The sequence below is a fragment of the Podarcis vaucheri genome, assembly GCF_965113315.1.
Source record: "Podarcis vaucheri genome assembly, chromosome: Z".
NCBI lineage: Eukaryota > Metazoa > Chordata > Lepidosauria > Squamata > Lacertidae > Podarcis > Podarcis vaucheri.
Window position 1 is genome coordinate 30,347,022 of NC_138758.1, and position 21,519 is coordinate 30,368,540.

General features: G+C 38.6%; 1 protein-coding gene across 6 annotated transcripts in view; it reads right to left on the bottom strand.

Moving 5' to 3' along the window:
* The window catches only part of ATRX (ATRX chromatin remodeler), a 92,763-nt gene that overhangs the window by 46,490 nt on the left and 24,754 nt on the right, over positions 1-21,519 (bottom strand). For 5 of the 6 annotated variants that reach the window (XM_082208195.1, XM_082208191.1, XM_082208193.1 and 2 more), the window contains 6 exons: positions 20,516-20,625; positions 18,720-18,787; positions 14,833-17,591; positions 10,437-10,512; positions 3,161-3,291; positions 2,295-2,474 (listed from right to left, as the gene is read on the bottom strand). In XM_082208195.1, coding sequence (XP_082064321.1) covers positions 2,295-2,474; positions 3,161-3,291; positions 10,437-10,512; positions 14,833-17,591; positions 18,720-18,787; positions 20,516-20,625 — 3,324 coding nt within the window. The remainder of the gene's footprint in view (positions 1-2,294; positions 2,475-3,160; positions 3,292-10,436; positions 10,513-14,832; positions 17,592-18,719; positions 18,788-20,515; positions 20,626-21,519) is intronic. The other variant, XM_082208194.1, reaches the window with a different exon arrangement.

The following is a 21,519-nucleotide window of genomic DNA, read 5'->3' on the forward strand; positions in this document are numbered from 1 at the left end:
TAGGTGATGTCTGGCCAGTTGAAATCACACAAATCAAATGCATGGAAGGTGGAGAGCTGAAAAGCTCTTTTTGCACAGGCTTCTCCAGCCACAAAGAGCTTTTAAGCTTTCAGATTTGCTTACCAGGCTCTGGGAGGCTCTTCTAAGAACTCAAATGGCCCTGAGAGATTTCGCAGGAACCTTCCAGAGCCTGGGCCTTACTTCAGGGGGTAGGACTCATTCAGTGTGCCGGCTCCAGAAGGTAAGGGTGGCCGTGTGGGTATGTTCAATGGGGTTCTTTTTAACTATATGTAATTTTGACTACGTCCCCAGAATGTACCCACCCCCCCACACAAGTTGCGAGTCAACTGTAGAAATATGTCCAATATTACAAAAAATAACAAAAAGAGAAAAGTAGAACCTGTGCCACCTGCTGATCACACACTGGCATGTTTCAGAAGAAACACTTATTTCATTATTTAAATATGGGTGAAGAATAATGAGGGTTTAGGACTTCTGAATTTCTAACAAAAAACAGGGGAAAGGGGCTAAGAAAAGTACAGAAGATACTGCTGGTATTTACCTGTAAGGTATTTCAGAGGTACTAGGACACTACCAAGTGGGTATTACGATCCTCCACTTGCCTGAAGGCAGTTCATTTTTTCCTACCTTCAAGCAAGTGAAGGATGGTGGCATCCTAGTGCTTCCTGAGTAAAGATATAAAGCTGTTTGAACAGGTATATTATTTTCAGTGCTATCCAAAATAAAACTTATGCTAAAACAGTTCAGCAGAATTAGGCAGAATAATGAAATGTAATTATCTTATTTGCATAAAAATAAAACAAACAGTAGTAGACAATACCTGACTTTGGTAAACTTCTTTTAATTGTGAAGAAATGGAAGAAAATAAACAGAGAAAGTGACACCGGATGCAAAACACCAGTGCAGTCTCAATCTGCTTGCATTCATGCCCTCTAAATACTTATTAAGGCCAGAATCCAAAGAGCTTACTTAACAGTGAAATCCTAGAAATGTCTACTCAGATGTTAGGCCCAACAAGGCTGCAACACCATACACACCTACCTGGGAGTACGCTCTATTGATAACGAGACATACTTCCAAGTAGATATACATAGGATTGCACGGTATGTGTGTCTGTTGCCTGGCACGTATCCAGTGGGATTTCCTCTTCCACAGTAATCTCCCATCCCAAACAAAGAACACAAGTCAAGAGCCTCCTGGGGATGCGGAAGCTAGTTCTAAAACAGGAAGATAATTTAAAGTTCTAAATTAAGATTAGAATAAACATTTGGGGAAAGGTGAGAACTCCCTAAATCTATGTATTTATCATTTCAAGACATACAATGTTCTTAAGTTCGCATGCTGAATCATCATGATTTCAACTATCAAGTAGCAGCTGATTCAACAGAATTCTAAACTCACTGCTCAATTATTTTTTTATAATGACCAGGACGCAGAAGTAATTCCACAAGGTCAAGGGGTTTTAAGCTTCTGCATGTTCAACAACAACAATCTGTTTCACATGGCACTTGTGAGATCAGATAAAACTGGCCATATTCAGGGTGATATGGTTGTAGTTTGGGTAAGTGATATGGACTGCCATTTTTGTTTTTATGTTTTATACTGTAATGGTCATCGGCCTCAAGCAATAATAATTTGTCTCAATGTCATGGCTAAACAATTTTGGAACTAAGGAAAAGAAGTTTGTGAATCATTAGATCTGCTGTTCAAAGTAAACAATTCTCACTGGGCATTCCCAAAACCTTGGGAAAACAAAAATGCTCTAAAAATACTGGCCTTTCTCTCCGAACCCAATACACAACTAAATTATCCCTTTCCTGAATTGTTTGACATTCTGCATCATCCTACCTGATTTCATCTACTCTAATCAATGTGAGACCCCTTGGAGATATGCTATTATCAGTGAGGGATTGGCACACACATCTTAGAGGTTTCTGCTGCATCTACCCCACTACTCCATGCTCATTTGTCCAATAGTACTGGTATTCTATTGTTGTACTTTATTGATATACTTCAATGAGACTGTAAACAACTTTGAAAGACCATTTCCTGAAAAGTGGTAAATAAGCCTTTCATGTGAATAAATAAGCATTTTTAATTCTTGCTTCAAGAACTGCCAGAGTATGGATTATCAGCTATTTGACAGATGCATTCCAATAAAGTAGCAATAAGAATTGTACCACTATCTTCAAGGACCAATATGTTAGCAAAATAATGGCTGCCTATACAGCCCCTGATATGTAGACACACACCACACATTTTAGATTTTGTACCTTTCCTTCTGTTCCTGCGTTTAACTTCTTTTGCCTCTTTAGCTTTTTCCTTTTTCTCTTCCTCAGACTCTCCATCACTCGTGGTCAACTTATGTCTTAACAAGCGGTGTCTGTATCTGGGTTTCTTAGCCCCATCAGCATCTGAATCAGAGTCAGACTCATCTTCCTGTTCATTCTCTCCTGTCACAAAAAGGGGGGGAACCAACATAAAGCTTCTCCCATACATTTTTTTTCCAGCTCGTATCAGTATCAAAGGGAGGTAATGACAATACATACCATCTACATTATGAAGGATCTGAGCTTAGCTTAGCAGTTATTATTTTATTATTATTTATTAAATCTATTCACTAAGAAGAACACATTTCAGTTCTTTTTAATATGTGAATGATATTGTGCAAATAATTAAGTATTCAAGTTATATTTAAGAGTGTCATAGGATTGAAGGCATTATATGAACGCTTCAGCACAACCTTACACTGTGAGCAGATGGCTATAATAGCTATCTGCTCACAACTAGCTGCCATATGAGTTCAATTAGAGCTTCTTCTGGTCTAAAATGAGGTGCTGATACTCATATATTGATGAAAGTGCTGTGGGTACCAGCACAAAATGGCTGCCACATGTTCAGGAAAAAAGGGAGTGTCAGTACTTACCGTTAAGTACAGTGAGAAATACAGTTCTAAGTTCTATGTTTGGTCAATTTACATATTTTGTTTAAAAGGTGCTTTGCTGATTGATTAGTCACTTACTAAATATTTTGAAATGACAATGAATTTGAAAATAACAGTCCCTCTATATGGTAGAATGCCCACCCAGGTCACAAATCACATTTTAGTACTCTTATTGTACTACTATGTGGTGCTCACCATTGTCACCTCTTTTTTCATAATGCTTTCCTTTCCTCTTTTTCTCTTCATCAGATTCTTCATCAGAAGAAGTTTCATCCTCTGAGGAAAGATTGGCTTTGATTTCTTCTAAAAGCATTTTCTTGGCAATTCTTTGAAGTAAAACAAAAAAGGTGTATTCCATTGGTTCAGCAATAAAAATCAGTAAATGCCAAAGTAAATGCATAATAACCAAGCAAGATTAATGGTTGAAAACAAACCTGAACAGAGAATTTTAAGAACTGAGCAAGAGTAAAGCTGGAAATGGTAGAGTAATTTGGTGGATTAACCTGCTTGTGGAAGAAAAGGCTGATTTTCCCCCTAATAATGTCAAACAGCCTTGCAATTTCAGAAGTATTTATTTTGCTGACTTGGTACCATGACATGGTACCATGGTACCATGACATGGCCTCCTTTCAGTGTCACCCTCTCGTGAGTCATAATCATAGCTGCACAGCAATATCTAACTGAATATTAGATTCCCGCATCAATCTTGGTAGCCTCCAAAATATCACAAGAAATCCGTATCTCTGAAGGGCAGAAAACCACATCCCAAGAAAGCATTTTTTTATTATAGCACTGGCCTATCCCTGAATCTCCTTACAGATTTAGCAGTTTATAAAAAAAGACTGTATTTCTATGGCCACCAAATGCAAAAGTGAGTCGCATGCATTATAAAAAATAAAGTGCATTCAAGCAGAATTTAGTTACTGAGTTCTTGATAAGGATTTGTGAATCACCTTTAAAAAATAACTATCCCACATCCCTTGACCAATCAAGTGAGCTTTATTCACTCATTTACTTACTCATTTATTCATTTGTTTGTTTGTTTGCATACCTATGGAATGACTTTAATTTATTTATTTATTTACTTATTTATTTATTATGTACTTATTTACTCACCTATTTATTCACTTATTTGCTAAAAGGTAAAGGTACCCCTGCCCAAACGGGCCAGTCTTGGCAGACTCTGGGGTTTGTGCGCCCATCTCACTCAAGAGGCCGGGGGCCAGCGCTGTCCGGAGACACTTCCGGGTCACGTGGCCAGCATGACAAAGCTGCATCTGGCGAGCCAGCGCAGCACACGGAACGCCGTTTACCTTCCCGCTGGTAAGCGGTACCTATTTATCTACTTGCACCCGGGGGTGCTTTCGAACTGCTAGGTTGGCAGGCGCTGGGACCGAGCAGCGGGAGCGCACCCCGCCGCGGGGATTCGAACTGCCGACCTTTCGATCGGCAAGCCCTAGGCGCTGAGGCTTTAACCCACAGCGCCACCCGCGTCCCTTCACTTATTTGCTATTAGCTTATTATTAAGCTAACATTTACTTCCTATTATTCATTTATTTATATATATATATAAAATTTTTAACTTAGTTAACTTATTTACTTGCCTACTTGTTTGTTTGTCTGTTTGTTTGTTTGTTTGTTTGTTTGTTTACAAGAAGAGACAAACCATCTCCCTCACAGTAGGATGGCTTTGGTGGATGTAGGGAACAATTCTGAAAGCAACAAGTCTGAAGCCAGCCAAATTAGTCCACTAGATCCCAATTCTTTTCAGGCCACCACCCCCATGGTTCCATAAACTCGTTTCCAGTGCCCCCTACCCTATAAAAAGCAGAATTCAGAATAAGGGTCTTGCACAACCCACTAAGGAAGATATTAACACAATAAAATTCAAAATGGTAAAAACTGCACATTTATTCAAAATACAATTAAAACTATTTAGTTTAATTAATTCAAGAATTTGATCCATTGATACCAGATATTGCATGAAAAATATTTTACGATTATTAAAAAATCGTAAGGTGAAGGAAATTTATAGCATAAAGTGTTTATATATAACTACTTACCAAACATGCACAAACCTTCACCTATCACAGATGTACTGTAACTAATTTATAAGAAAATCAAAAGCTATTACCAATGATTGGCTATCTTGTGATTCATGACAACTCAAAATCATAAATACAAACAAACATTACCAAAGGAAATAGCTTTGAAAGTGAAAAGACCAGTAAAACTTTAAAAATAACACAAGGCTCTAGTGATCAACATAGTGCCCCCCTAGGAAATCGCATCGCCCTCCTGGGGGCAGTACCATTCACTATGGGAACCACTGTTTTAGTCCCAACAGTTCAATTTATTTATTAATGGGACTTTAGTTCACTTCTTTCTCTTGCTTGAACTTTATTATATGTATTAGCACAGTTTGCATGTCATGGTAAATAATAATTATTGCTTTAACATAGACATGGAGAACCCACTTTGCAGAAGTAACAAATCCATGATTTCTGGTTTAAGTGTTGTATCCAAATTGGATATCATGGTTTGTTTGCTCAAACCATGACTGGTAAGCTAAGAAGAAAACTTGGTTTCACCTCATGACTTGCTGCTCTTGCCCATTCTAGGACAGGAGCCATCTATGCATTCCTGGTAAATCATTAACTTTGTTTACCCTAACATGTGAACAAAGCTACTGTTTTAAATCATGGTTCTGGTCAACCACTGTACTGTAATAAAACAATCATTTGTAAAGTATTTGAGGGATGAATTCCTGCTTTCATACAGAATTTGATTAATGAACTGGCACTCCTTTGCAGTTTTATCAGAGTTTAGGACCTCCCGCCTCCGCCCCCAATAAGCATAGCTGATTAGCACATTGATACTTGATCATTGCATTTACAGCACTGAAGAGAGACTACCTTTTGCCCCATTTCAAATTCTATGCAGTCATTTGCGGTTATAACTACAATGCAAGATTAATACCACGCATGTGCCTGCTGCCTTTTCCATAGACACCAATGGCAGCTCCTAAGCTGACTCACTCACACAACCAACAAATCAATGCAATACTATTGATATTGTGGGAAGGAAAGTGTTATGCAATTTGCCAGCACATGCGCTTGCATCATGCAGGCTATTGCATCTGAAAGAAAATGATAAATCCTTAATGCATGCACAAGTCTTCTGAGATATGTTGGCAACTCCAACGATACACAAATTCACAATTATTTCTTTTACATGCTCCTAAATAGCTTTAAAGTAGCTTATAAATAAGGTTCAACAGTGTGCAAACTATACACGTTTCGTTTATTAATTATGTTTCATGCTTTAACACAGCTTTAACCTAGCGGACCACAAAAATGACTAATATGTGGACACTTTTTTAATATGAAAGAAAATACCTCAATAAATTGTGCCCTACCATCTTAGTAGAAGAACTGGCAGTCTACATTTCTTAAATTAAATGCTTGGACAAGAAACATGTTTTACAAAAATTTATTGCATCCATCAAATACTTCAAAGTCATTGTGCATGAATACACTATGAATCTCTTAATGAACAAAAATAACTCCAAACATTTTAAAACAGTACTATTTCAAATTTCAGACAAACCAAGAAGAAACAAATACACACCACAATGAAATATGACACTGTGTTATATTATGACCCACTAAAATATTGCACTTTGGCAAAAGATTATTTCTACACTTTAGGAAGAAACATGTTAAAATAATAGTTTTGTCAGAAAAAGGAAGCTGTAGGTACAGCCTAAGCTGTAACATTACAACAAATATCTAGCATCCCTCTTTGGCCTGGTGGAAATGGGTCTTTTGACCAAAAAACAAGCAACCATTAAATTGCAAACCTAAGTGCATTTACTTGAAAGTCTGGGATTGGTATATCAGGGAACAAGTCACCAAACCCTTAACAGTAATCACTATGGTTGAGATCCGAACAGCCCCATATGCTGGAAGAAAGCATTTTGGTGTGCAAATGGGATGGGGAAATACCCCAAGCTGCATCCCTTTATTCCACAGCAGTCACTGCTTGGGGATGAAGGGTTGGAAGGAAGACCAGAAGTGCTTGTGTCTTATGGAAGTCCTTAGCAGCTCTTTGGATCTATCTAACATACATAGTCAGTGAATAGACTCTTTAAATTGCATTTTCTTAATTATGGTACAACATGATTTTCTTAATTCTGGTACAACATAAAGCATTGCAAAAAGATATAATACAAGTCAGCCAAAATTCACCTTGCATACTGGTGAAGACTATTTGATGAACACCAACTCCATCTAAGAGAGGTAGATTTATTCTTTCCTGGATTAAACAGTACAAGCAGGTCCACTATTGGAAAGCTCGTTATCCAAAATCTCAGTTATCTGAACATACCCAAACCTCACTACAAGAATGTCTAATTCAGGTATCTTAGCAGCCAGTTTTGCTGTTTGGCAGAAGCCATTTGGGGCAGAAACCATGGATAGAGAAGTGCTTTTCTTCTAGGAAAAAAAGTGCCTGTACTGCCTGTACTCTGCATGACGTTGTTACAGTAAGTGCCACAATTTAAACCAGTATTTTTCTTCTAGAAAAAAGTGCTAGTGCTGTACACCCTTGAGTACCCCCAGAAAAAAGCACTGGAACGGAAAAAAGCATTGCTTCATCCATGGTTTCTGACCAAAATGTTTGCTGCCAAACAGCAAAACTGGCTGCTCAGATATCTGATTTAAGGATCTAGGGGGCTTAGATCCATAAATTAGATGCACACAAAAAAGCTAACACTATTCTAGGCTGCATCAACAGAAGTATACTGTCGAAATCAAGGGAATTAATAGTGCCACTCTATTCTGCCTTGGTCAGACCACACCTGGAATACTGTGTCCAATTCTAGGCACCAAAATTTAAGAAAGATGTTGACAAGCTGGAACGTGTGTAGAGGAGGACAACCAAGATGATCAAGGGTCTGGAAACTAAACATTATGAGGAGACCTTGAAGGAGCAGGGTATGTTTAGCCTGGAAAGAGGAGACTGAGAGGAGATATGATGGCCATCTTCAAATATTTTAAGGAATAACACATGGAAGAGGGAGTGTGCTTGTTTTCTCCTGCTCTGGAGGGTAGGACTCGAACCAATAGCTTCAAGTTAGAAGAAATGAGATTTTGACTAAATATTCGGAAAAGCTTTCCAACAGTAAGAGCTGTTCAGCAGTGGAACAGACTCCCACGAAAGGTGGTGGATTCTCCTTCCTTGGAGGTTTATAAGCGGAGGTTGGATGGCCATCTGTCATGGATGCTTTAGCTGAGATTCCTGCATTGCAGGGGGTTGGACTAGATGACCCTTAGATCCCTTCCAACTCAAATTCTATGATTCTATTAAAAAGATCGGACATATTAGGGAGCAGGAGTGACTGAACAAATTAAATTTTCTTTTGTTTGGCCTTTGTTAATTGTCTGCAGCAGTTTCAGGCAAAAAACATAGGTTAGAAATGTTTCCATAAGAAAAAATGGAAATCATCAGCTTGTTATGAAATGCTCACCTGACAAACAATTTGCTGGGAACGCATTTTGTTCCGATAGCGGGACCTGCTTGTATTCATTATCTCCCTCCCCCCTTAAGTAAAATTTCAGGAACTGATGTATTAGATATAATTATTCTTCATGATTTCAAGATACATCTGCTATGTATTAAGAAATAAAGTATAATACTCCATGCTATGTATTAAGAAATAAAGTATAATATTCCAAGCAAGCACCTAACAACTTTCTAACTAAAAATACCTACTAAAAATTTAAAATCTAGTAATTAAAAAGGGACTCAAGTTTGCATCTTTTTTTAAAGTCCCATTTTGTTCAAAAGTATGCTCATCGTTTTATACTGCCAATCTTTAAACAATTATTTTAAACATTCCTTTATACATTTGTTTTAACGCTGTGTGTGAAAAGCAAGTATCAGCTAGATTAGCAGCATTTTAATCTATAGCCAGGTGCATATAGCAGAACAAGTATTAATATTCACTTTAGGGAGAAACGAAAAGCTCTCCTCTGTATGTAAAAGCCAGATAAATTGGTAACAAACAATTCTTAACCCCACAAAGCTGATTGCACATATCATTATCAAAGACACCTCATTCCAAAACATAGTTATTGAGTTTTGTAGAAACAGTGCCCATAAAAGCAACTTCCTGGTAACCAACATTAGAATTTAGATGCCTTGGTAGTAAGTACTCTTGGTATTCTAACAAATCTCCCAATAAAAAATTCACTTTACTCAACTGTTTCTTCTTCTCTTCCCCCCACTCTCTGGTCTACTATTTAGCAATTTCTTCCATTGCAGAATTTAGGTATTAGGAAACCATATGGTAGGGCTGGGCGATATCTGATTTTCAACACTGTGATCTATCATTAGCTAAACACGGCAATATACTGATATATCACAATGTCTGAAATAAGGATAGAGATATGTAGAGACAATGGCTGGCTTCATGATTTTCCCCACATTGTGACTTTTCCAGCAGCTGCTCTTGTGATTCGCTTCCTCCTGCAGGAGACAGCAGAAAGCCAAGCCAGCAGAGTTAAGAGAGGCTGCAGGAATGAAGAGAAGCAGTGGCGGGTTTTATGGTCTTTCGCACATTGTGATTTTTGTATAGTGCACACGCATGCACACATCATGATTCACAATATATTGCCAGGTCAAAAATTATGAAACCATTATTACGATATGGACTTCAAACCTGTTTTGCACGATGTTTTGATATATCGCCCAGCCCTATCGTATGGCCTACGAAACTAAAAGCTTTTGACTACAGCAATACTTTAACATTGAACTTCAATATCATATATGCATATATGCACGTTTAATTTAACATGTGACTGAACACCCCCAAACAATGCCAATAAAATCTCAATGACAGGAATGGGTGTGTGTGTTTTTTAAAAAACCCAGTCATTCATTATATTAATGCCACCAGATATTCACTTTTAAATTTTAAAGTGAATCTTTCTGGATACAGCAGAACGGATTTCTTCAAAAGCATGGCTCTACTTTCTAATCAGGTTTTCTTAAGAATGAGCAAACCAATTCAAAAATATTGAATACCCAAAACAAAGATTTGTGTCACAATACCAGCTAAACGGTATTTCTTATTCCTACAGGTAGCCATAATTATCAAATTGTGTTAAAGTTACACAAAATCTGCATTTTACATGGAAACTTAAAACAGACAGTGCTGCAATGCATTTATAACACACCCTATGCAAGGTGTGTGAATTATCACTATTTTCTTAGTTTCTTTTCATTTCTGGATTTGGGGGTTTGTTTTCTGGCCCCTCGTTCAAACTTGCGGGAAGCCTGTGAGCGAGTCTTTACAAGGCAGGCACTTCTGGTTTTTACAACCTGCTTGCTGTTCCGTTGCTCTTGTTTGCGCCCACGCCTAGGGTGTGTTATAATCTTTTTAAAGTCCTTACGGATGGAATCATACCTATTCTCAGGATCGTCGTCATCATCTTCCTCCTCTTCCATTGGTACAGTCTGCGATTTATTGTCTCCTTCGTCTCCTTGGGAAGGGGGAGGGGTAAAAGGAATATATTTGGCACAAGCAGAATAAACTTTTGTCACATCAAATGCTATATCATCAATCACCTGAATAGTGATCATCAACGTTTCTTACAATTACTAAATGCAACTCATCCTTTTCTAAGAACTGGTATATAAAATTAAGAACAGAATAATAAAAGTAATAATAAACAGAGGAAAAGAAAACTAATACCATTTTTGTAACATCCTTTGTAATGATCACTGCAGTTTACATGCACACAAAAAATAGCTGCCAATTGTAGATTAACCAGATTCACTGTGTGTAATATACTGGTACTCTACAGATTTGGGTCAATTCGCACTCATCCAGAAAAACCAGCCCCTCCAATTACAAAGCACAGCAGTGCAAGAAACAGGAAGAACATAAAGAGGGTCCACCATTCTCAGCTTAGCTCCCTGCAGACTTGGCGGTGGGAGGAAGGAAAAGAAACAGTTAGAAGGGTAGGCAAGACCTCCCACTCTCTTACTCTTATAGGTGTGTCTTCTCTTTCTGCCCACCTCATCCCAATGTTTTCATTCTGATCTCCCCATTCACAATCTTTTAAACTAAAATTCATATGCTCTAGGAATAGCAAATATTATTTAAATGTCTATGGTAATTCCAAGTGAATTCAGTGCCCCATGCCAATAGAAATTGAGCTATAAGAAGCTACTGAGAAGCAAGGAGGAAGTATCAGCATAGTGCCACCCCTCTCTCGAAAGAAAATAACCAAATGAAGATGAAGCATGATCAGTCATCACCATGCGCTACATAATGTTGTCAGTTTGTAAGAGGGGGGTGAAAGGAAAGCAATTTGTCCTGCTTCTACTGCCTACAGCCCTGAGAGGAGCTGTAAGTCACCCATTTGAGAGGAAAGGGTGCTTGGCCAGAGCTGTGATTGGGAACGCTTGTTATGGAGTGAAGCGGTATTGCAACTTTCTATGCATGGCTATTCTGTGGCTAAGGTGGAATTAGTTAGTACCCTGAATACTTCCCTCTTCCAAATTACCAAGAAACTGTCAACACACAATGCAAATAGCTGTTCCAATAATGACAAAATGAACTTTCAGTTTTAGAAAAGAGACGGTGCACCATCATCAGAAGCTGCACTGCAGTTAACTAGGACACATTTAAGTTTCCTACCTTCCATGTGTGTTGCACTGCTGTCCATTCCTCATTTACATATTTTCCTTCCTATAACAGCACTCTAATCCTAGGCCGCTCTGACCGGAATCCATTTGCTTTTAAAAACCCCAAAACTTCAAACATCAACATTTTGCAGTACAAGTATCTACTAGATTTCTATTCACATGTTCTATCTAAAGCTATTATCCTTCAACATTTAAATCTAACAGTGCTCCTTTCTCAAGTATTTCAGTTACATAAGGAACTATTATCATCATCATCAACTGAATTTATGTACCGCCCTACCCGGGGGTCTCAGGGCAATTCACAGAATAAAATCAAGATATAAAATCACAAAATACCTAATAAATCCAGGAGTACCCCCAAGCTATGAACCTGCTCCTTCAGAGGAAGTGTAACCCCATCAAGAGCAGGCAACCTCCCACCCATCAGGTCTAGGGAACCACCCACTAACAGTGCCTCAGTCTTATCTGGATTGAGCTTCAGTCTGTTGGCTCTCATCCAGTACATTACCGAGGCAAGGCACTGGTCCAGCACTTCCACTGCCTCACCTGCAGATGTAAAGGGGAAATAGAGCTGAGTGTCATCAGCATACTGCTGACAACGTACTCCAAACCTCCAGATAACCACAACCAGTGGTTTCATGTAGATGTTAAACAACATGGGAGATAGGACTGAGCCCTAAGGAACTCCACATTGAATGTTCCAAGGGGCTGAAAAGTAACACCCTCTGGGAGCGACTATTCAAGGACTGGAACCACCGCAAAGCGGTGTCACTCACCCCCTTGTTCGGAGAGTTGCTCCAGAAGGATACCATGGTTGATGGTATCGAAAGCTGCTGAAAAGTCAAGAACCATTAAAAGGGGCCTGTTTCCCTTGTCTCTCTCTAGACAGAGGTCATCATACAGGGCAACCAAGGCAGTTTCTGTGCCAAAACCAGGCCTAAACCCCAATTGAAATGGATCTAGAAAATCAGTTTCTTCCAAAAGCATCTGGATCTGCTCTGTGACTACTCGCTCCAGGACCTTGCCCAGGAAAGGGAGATTAGCAACTGGCCGGTAGTTAGTTAGGTTTTCCGAATCCAGGGAAGGTTTCTTAACGAGTGGTTTTGCCACTGCCTCCTCCAAACAGGCAGGGACCACCCCTTCTCGTAAAGAGGCAGCTGTCCCCTCCCTGCTGAATTTTATCAGCCAAAAGGGGCAAGGGTCTAGAGCCCAAGTGGTCGCCCTGACTGATCCAAGCACCTTGTCCAATCCTCGAGCCTTACTGAGACTCATTCAATACAACAGGACTAGACCAGGCATAGGCAAACTTGGCCCTCCAGATGTTTTGGGACTACAACTCCCATCATCTCTGACCACTGGTCCTGTTAGCTAGGGATGATGGGAGTTGTAGTCCCCAAACATCTAGAGGGCCGAGCTTGCCTATGCTCGGAAAACCCCATGATATCCATCTGCTACAACAACAGTCAAGGTCTTGGTGGATACAAGCAATTTTATCCTCAAAATGCTTTGCAAAATGCTTTGCAAAATCACAGCAAGCTACAGTTGGTTCTATCACCTCCTTTGGGCCAGCCTGTAAAGGGCCCCGTACAACCCAGAAAAGCTCTGCCGGATGACATGATGAGGATGCAATGGAGGCAGCAAAGGATGCCTTCTTCGCTGTCTTCACTGCCACTAGGTAAGCTTGATAATGAGCCCTTACCAGTGTTCGGTTGCATTCATTGAGATATTTCCTCCACTTGCATTCAAGCTGTCTCCCAGCTTTTTTCCTCGCTCTAAACTCTGGTGTAGACCAGGGGGCCAATCCTCCTAAAGGCTGATCAAACTCTAAACAAACCACACTGGGCTATACCACATCTGCTTTCTAGCCCTGATAAATTCAATCACCCAGGAATCAACTACCCAGAAACTACCAGGAATGTTTATAAATCTGAACAGCATCATATAAGTGCTCATCTTTCATACTACAGCAAAATTCAGCTTAACTGTGACTATCTTCTTGAGTATTTGAAAATTATAAACTGTGGACAACAGGATGGTATGAGAAAACTTTAGTTTACTCAGTTTTAGAGAGAATAAAGGGAGGGGGGGATCCAAAGGGGATACTCATGGTATATCCCATCAATGAACTGGTGAACATTCAGATCTCAGCTATCACAGTTCTTTACGCTCCTCTGTGAGACCTTCTGAGGTGACATTCAATATAGTAAATGAAACTGGACTCACAGCACAAGTAGACACAAGCCTAGTCAGAAGTCAGTCCCATTTTTTTCCATGCAGTTTATTCCTAAATGTGTATAGGATTGAAACCTTGGTATTTACCTTATCCCAGAGACAGGAAACCTGTAGTTTCCAGTGTTGTTGTACTCTAGCTCCTATCTGCCCCATGTAGTATGGCCAATGGCCAGGAATGATGTGATCTGGAGATAACACTAAGGCAAGAGCCACAGGTTCCCCATCTGTAACCTACTGTCCTGGTTCCTACTGTATATACTTAAAACTGCTGGACTGAATTTCACAACTGAAGTTATAATGGAAGTGCATGTTGAATTATTATTGTTACACCATGGCCCTAGGGATGCAATTCTAGGTGACTTTAGCAGTAAGACAAATTCACAACTCCATAGGTCAAGTACTTCTTTACATTGCACATAATTAACCTTTGGAATTCACCTCCACAAGATGTCTGGATATCTCTACCTTAGAAGACCACAGGAGAGAATTAGACAAATTCATGGAGGAGAAGGCTACCAATGGATATCAGTTTCTAGGGAACAGCAGGAGAGGGCTCTTACGCATGTCCTGTTTGTCAGCTCCCCAGGACTTGGGCACTATAGGAAACAGGACAGTGCTATAGAAATCAATTTGAGTGCTATAGAAATCATCAACATTTCAGCATTTTTTAACATCATTAAAAAACTAAAATGGGGTTTTGATACATGATTAACTATCAACTAAAAAATGGAAATTCACATCTTAATCTGCAAAACCCATACACACACCATACTAGTAAAGATTTCCAACTACATTCAAACTTTAAGGAACTTGTTTTGTTTTATCAGAGAAGTGCTAGAATTTCTAAATTATGCTAAAAGGATGCAAACACTTTTTTGTATTAATAACAAAAAAAAAGATTTAAAACTTTTGCACACCTGAAGACTGACAAAATCCAATTGTTGCTGGTGCCAATAAACTTTCTGTCACGGGCTTAATTTTCTGTTCATCACTGCTTGCCTCGCCTGCTGAATTCAGGTCCTCGTTTTCAGCTTCATTGGATGATGATGGTGATGTGGTAGAGGAATTGACGGTTTCATTCTTTGCCTTTTTAACATTAATATTCCCTCTCTCTTTACGATTACTCTTGGAATTTCCCTTAGTGACTGCCCCTCTTTTTTTTTCCTTTTTCTCCTCATACAAGTCTTCCTCAGAAGAGGAAAGCAAGTCACCTCTAACTTGTTTGGAATTTCTTCTTTTGGGGCTTACTTTTTTCTTTTCTTTAGCATTGTTTCTTTTTACATTTAAATTATCTTCTGAAGTATCACAGACCTGTTCATTTTTGGGAGACTTTGCAGTGTCTGAAGCATTACCCTGCAACTTCTTAGAAACCCTTTCTCTTGAGTTCTTTTTATTTTCAGCAGTACTTTGTTTCTTGCCTTTACTTCCAGAACAACTCTCTTTTTCAGGAGAAAACTTCTCCATTTCAGAAGAGGAATCACCTTGTCCCCTTGTAGAAATTTTTCTCCGATTTCCACTTTCCTTTCCTTCTGTGCCTTTTTTAGCTTTATTTCTAGCATCATCTGATGATTCACCAGTTTGTTCTGGCTTTAGTGACAGTCCTATATCATCAGAAGAAACATCACGTCCTTCCTTTGCCAGTGGTTCGCTTATCTTGCCTGAAATGCTACTCTCTTTTTCTGGAGACATATTCTGTTTACCTTTGGAGGCTCTCCCTTTGAAATCCCTTGTTCGTCTCCCCTTCAAACCTAGCTCTTTACAAGATGCATCTTCCAAAGAATTGTCTAGCTTTGCTTTTCCTGGAGCAGAGACTTCAACATCATCAACTTCATTACACACTTCACCCTTCTGCTTGGAATTTCTTTTTCCTTCTTTAATTGGTTCCTCTTCTGAAGAATCATTATCTTTCTTTGGTTCTTTTTTTGCAGCTTTTCTTGCAGACTCTGTTTTACTAAAATTCTCTCTCTCCAACTCAGAATCATTATTGGAAGAATCTGAACAGTTCTGGCGTTGTTTTTTCGCAGCTGCAACCAAATCCTGCTTTGCTTTTTCCTCTTTAGCATCGGAATCTGATCCAGAACTGCAACTTTTTCTTTTACGCTTTCCATTGTCCATCTTCACTGGCCGCCTCTTTAAAGCATTTAACACATCCTTGGGTGTTTCACTGTTGCTGTCAGTATCTGAAGTACTGTGGCTGCTTGTGGTTGCTGCTTGCAGGACTGCAGGCACCTCATCAGAATCAGAGCTTTGGTCCATTGTGTCTGGTTTGTTTGTCTCAGAAAATGTGTTAGACTGAGGACTGTGAACTGTAGTAACAGGAGAGTCTGGCTTATCTTTTTTCCTTTTAGATGGTGTGGATTTTCTCCTTTGTTTTTCACTGTATGCATCATTGCTGTCCTCTTCTGAATTACATAGTAAGGTGTTTATGTCTGTTGGGCGTCTCAGAGGTGTAGTTTTAACACGTGGAGACCTTCTGAGATCATGATCTTCTACCAAAGGAGTAATTTTACTTTCAGGTGGACATTCAGTGCCATGATTTTCTTTCCCGCCTTCGAGCTCATCTCCCTTTTCTGGCTTTCCATCTGGATCTTCAGCTTTTACAGAAGAACTAGAGAGGGAAACTGGAGTCAGTTTCACAACCAATGTTTTTGTTACTTTTGTTGTTGGTATCAATTTCATTCCTTTCCTGCTGTCTTTAGATCTTATATCTGCATTTACTGCCCCTTGCTCTGTTGCTCTACTTCCACTGCCCTGTTCACCGGCAGCTTTTTGTGCTTCCATACAAGATTCAAAAATATCTTCAGGAACTGATGAGGGAATTGATACAATATCCATATCTGTTGCCTCAGCTCTATTGGGTTCATACTGGAGATCAATTTTCACAGCTTTTTTATCTTTGCAGTTGGGTTTTTTGCTTCCTGATTGATCGATTATTGGTACATTTGGATCTGTATGTTCACTGACTTCTAATCCAACTTTATGCTCTTTTATTTCTTTCCCTTCCATTTTCTTCTCTTCACCGGTATCCAAATTAATTGTAGTTTCACTATCCTTGGTGTTTTTTTGCTTGGTTTTAAAATCTAGAGACCGAATCTCAAAATTCAGATCTTCGTCCAATGCCATATGAGCCTTTTTTATGTCACTCAACACAGATTTAAAAGCCTTCAGCTGACGTAATTGCACCGTCGGGTTTATTTCAGAATTTTCAATTGCCTGCTTCAAAAAATTAACAAAACTAGCATTCATATTTGTTGTCGTTTCAACTAGTTTTTTAGTTTTTTTAAGCAGGACTTTTGGCACCATTAGTGCTTTGTAGGAATAGGTTAGAGCACCAGAATGTGGATGGTTTTGTTTCTTTTCTTCTCCATTACAACTTGAACTATTTTTCTTCGAAGAATATTTAAGCGTATTATCATATATTTTACCTTTGTCATTGTCAACTCTGATTCTCTTTTTATTTTGCTGTAATAATTGTTCTAAATTTTCAAACACACTATCACAGGCAGTAACCAAGTCCAGCAAAGGTTCTGGTTGGCAGATATAGCAATGCCACTGACTGTTTTCATCCAGTATGGTTGACAGTTCTTTTCGTCCTAAGTTTCGTAATATACATTTTTTGCAGAAGGCGTTATGGCAAAAGTCACAGCAAATTAAGTTTCCACCTTCAGCACACCATCTGAAATTAATAAAGTTTGAATATATTTTTTAAAAAATATATTGGCATAAATTAGGAAAACTCTGTTACATAAGTATCTAAAGTCAGTTATTGGTCATCAAAAATATTTCTCAGAAGTGCAAATAGCTAAACTGGTATCAGAAAGATACAAGTATCCAGAGAAAACAAGAGAAATTTAGTGCTATTTTCACAAATACTGCTTTCAGGCAGAGCTAGTGACACATTTGCCTCAACACACATAATGTCCTGCACCGCTAAATCCACATCCTCCCCCCCCCTCAATTTTATTGCACCTGTGTTGTACATGCACAGTGGCAAGACAGCATGCAAGTTAAATAAGAAAAATCATAGATCATAGAATCAGAGTTGGAAGGGACCACGAGAATCATCCAGTCCAACCCCCTGCAGTGCAGGAATCTTTCATCCAAAGGGGGCTCAAAGTACACAGGAGCATGGAGAACTTGAATATAATTTTTTACTCCATATTAACTTTCCATTTCTTTCTGCACTTTAGAATTCAGCTATCCCCCACAGTCTAGGTGCCATCCAGTTGCCTTAGATTATAACTCCCATTCACCCAAGATAGCACAATCACTGGCTGGGGCTGATGAGAGTTCTAGTCCAAAACACACAGAGGGGAGGTACTTGGTTGGGAAAAGCTGACTTAACCAATTGGCTGGAATATACTTGTACTAGCAAGAAAAAAATGATATACAAAATGTTATATCATAACCACAGAAATGTTTTAATCAACTTTATACAGTGCTATATACAATGTTACTTTAACATAACATTCATAATTTAGGTCAGAAGCCAAAGGAGCACTTGAGACTTCGGCTTTTGACTTTTTTCTTTCAACAAAGAAACCCCAGTATAACTACTCTGATATTTCATTCAGTTTCAAAACAGCTTGCCATGAGTTATGAGGGCAAAGTGCTGTTGAAGAAACTAAAGTCCAGAAATCACTTGCAGTGCAAGTAACAAGCTGCATGGTTCTTTATATCCGGACTATAAATACTGACAAGCACTTCAAGAAATGTACTCGCTAATACTGATCAATGTAGGCTCAAATATGCCCCTGTTCACTCTATAAAATTTTAGGATATTGAGGAATTTTTATACACCTACCTACACTGTTCATCAATTCCATCTGCATCACGGCTGATGTCATCACTCATATAATATTTGAAGCAAGTCTATGAAGAAAATAAATTTCTTCTTTCAGAAACCTTAACAATTTTGCAGACTATGTAATTATATACACTAAACATTATTATTGACCTCATACTGCTGTTAAAGTGAATAAACTTTGCACAATAGAAAGAAACTTCTTCATACTCAAGGCACTGCCAGGCAAAACTTATTCTTGATGTGCAGATTAAGGATACTGGTCACTGTACTCCATGTAAACTGTACTGGGGGGGGGTGTGTTATTCTGTCATTTGCCTTTTTGAAGGACCAAGCCTGAATGTTCTGAAATATTGGCTGATTTTTTTCCCCCTAGGGCTACATTTAATTGCTCTCCTTCTCCTCAACTGGATGGCTGGGTTTTACAAAGAGCTCCACCACTACAGGAAAGGAGCAATGTAAACATTAATACATGTCCTTTTTGCAGAGAGGTGCAAAATAGATTTACTTTCATCCTACTAAAACACCAAGGAATAACTTTTGAATGGCATCTGGGCAACTTACTGGCTGACATGAACAAAATAATAATAGAAACACTTGCTAAATTTCTCTTTTCTGCTGCAAAGTTCTATAAAGATATTAATTTTATTGCATCTTAGTTTGCTTTTATACTTAGTTTATATAACATGTATTTTAACTCTTTGTATGTTACAAATTGTATGATTTTAGTGTTTTCATTTGTCTGTAAACGTATTATAAAATTTGTTCTTGCTTACCCATGGAGCGCCAAAGCATGGTTTATTGTTAAATGAATGCAAAAATAGCCTCCCCCCCATAATTAAGCCATCTCTCTAAAATACTATAGAGAGCTAGCTTTTCTGCGGGGCTATCAAAATATCTAACACTTCATTTATACCCTGCCTTCTGATTTTAAAAATGTCTGAAGTGACTAAAAATGAAATCCACAATAGAACAATATGACAATGGATTGGAGAGTGGGACAGAGACAGGACCTGCATATCACAAGTATCTGGTGGAAGCAAGAAATGAGACATATATATATATATCCTATGCACAGAGATGCATTCCTTTTTTCTTTCACGAATGCATCCAGATTGTGTCCAGATGTCACGCTAAAACATAGTTTAGCATGACAAGAATGAGCCATAGCAAGCCCCTGACATAACCGCAAGGGGGAATTCAGAACCGCTCACTTCTGGTTAAGCAAAAACCTTGCTAGGTCATCTGGATCCTAAACTGTGGTTACTGTTACGAGTAATTTGAATCAAACCATAGGTGATGAAATTGGCTTTTACAAAACATTTACAAAGTTTGTCAAACCATATAACATAGCAGACGTGAGATTAAGGAAATGGAAGCTTCTGAATACCTCCTTGCAGTGAAGTGGGAGGGGCAGGCGCACATGTCCAAGGCTCATTGCAGTTCATCCTCATCATACTAACCAATGCATCTTCCCTAGAGATATCTGCCTCAGTGAAGGCTAGGATACCAATATTTTGAATGGGAAAGATACATAAGCTGCCCTCCTTGTACGCAGTGTCGCCAAGTGCAGTAACTTAAAACTTATCACTGAAATAAAAGACTGCTGTTCCCTTATGTGAGAGAAAGTAAATGGATGTATCTATCTACACACACTGTGGGAATGGAACCACCTGTCATCTGCCTCAATGAACCCTGTCTCTTGTGGGTAGCAGGTTTTGTTCAAAGCCTGAGTGAAAAAATTGAATTCTATATACACATAAGAGGGTATACACACACATCCAACATTTACATACCTTACATATAAGTACTTTTAATGTGGGATGTCTATAGATTGAATCCTTTTGAAAATGATTCACCTGCTGACCACAAGCTGTACAGCTCACAATACCATGTAGCCCTTCCTCTACAAAAAAAGTCAGAAGGACCATATCAATTTTTCTTCTACAAAAACCTCCTTTTTCCAACACAACTTAGCTTGCATGTCATTGTTAGAAGGGCTCTGAGTGTCACTACTTCTGCAATATCACCAATTGCAGAGGTATCTTTAAAAGGCTAAAGAAAACTGTTGTAACCAGTTAAGAATTATTTTCTTCCCCCTGAAGCATTGGATTCACACATAAATATTAAATTAGCTTCTTATGGAATGGCGCAACCTAAATAATCAGTAAAAAAATCTTAAAGATTGACTTCACAGATTGCAATCCTGCATTCAGTTTTACTAGAGATTTAACAACTGCATTGGGAATTTGATTGTTCAACAGGGTGCAGAATTGCAGTCTACGTTGTGAGCATAAAAATAACATTTAATTCACCCAAGAGCACAAATTTATGAAAGCTTTTAACATTATTCACATTTCAAATGAGGAAAGACTAAAGAAGAAAACAGAGGGGGAAATGTTGTATTAAAATTATTTTTAAAAACCAAACAAAAACACCTAAAGAAAAATATTGCCCCTGAACAATTGCTGTAACCTGCTGACTCCTTTCCATCCAACGCACAATAACATACCCTTCATCCCACCTCCCATTTATCTTCTTTCTGCTTCACTATCTCCCTAATCATCCGACTGATATTAAGATTTTCTGTAATTCACAAAAGGGGCTCCTCTTTTCTGTTTGCTGCTTTTCAAAAACTAATTTTGGTTATAATTCTTCTGCAATCCTATTATGATGTAATATTAATAACATATTACTATATTATTCTTAAAGATACTGAAAAATCTTTTAAGTATTGATTGCAGCTTTAAAAAAATCATCAGTTTTGGCATCCAAAAATAAAGTTGCACATTACAGGAGG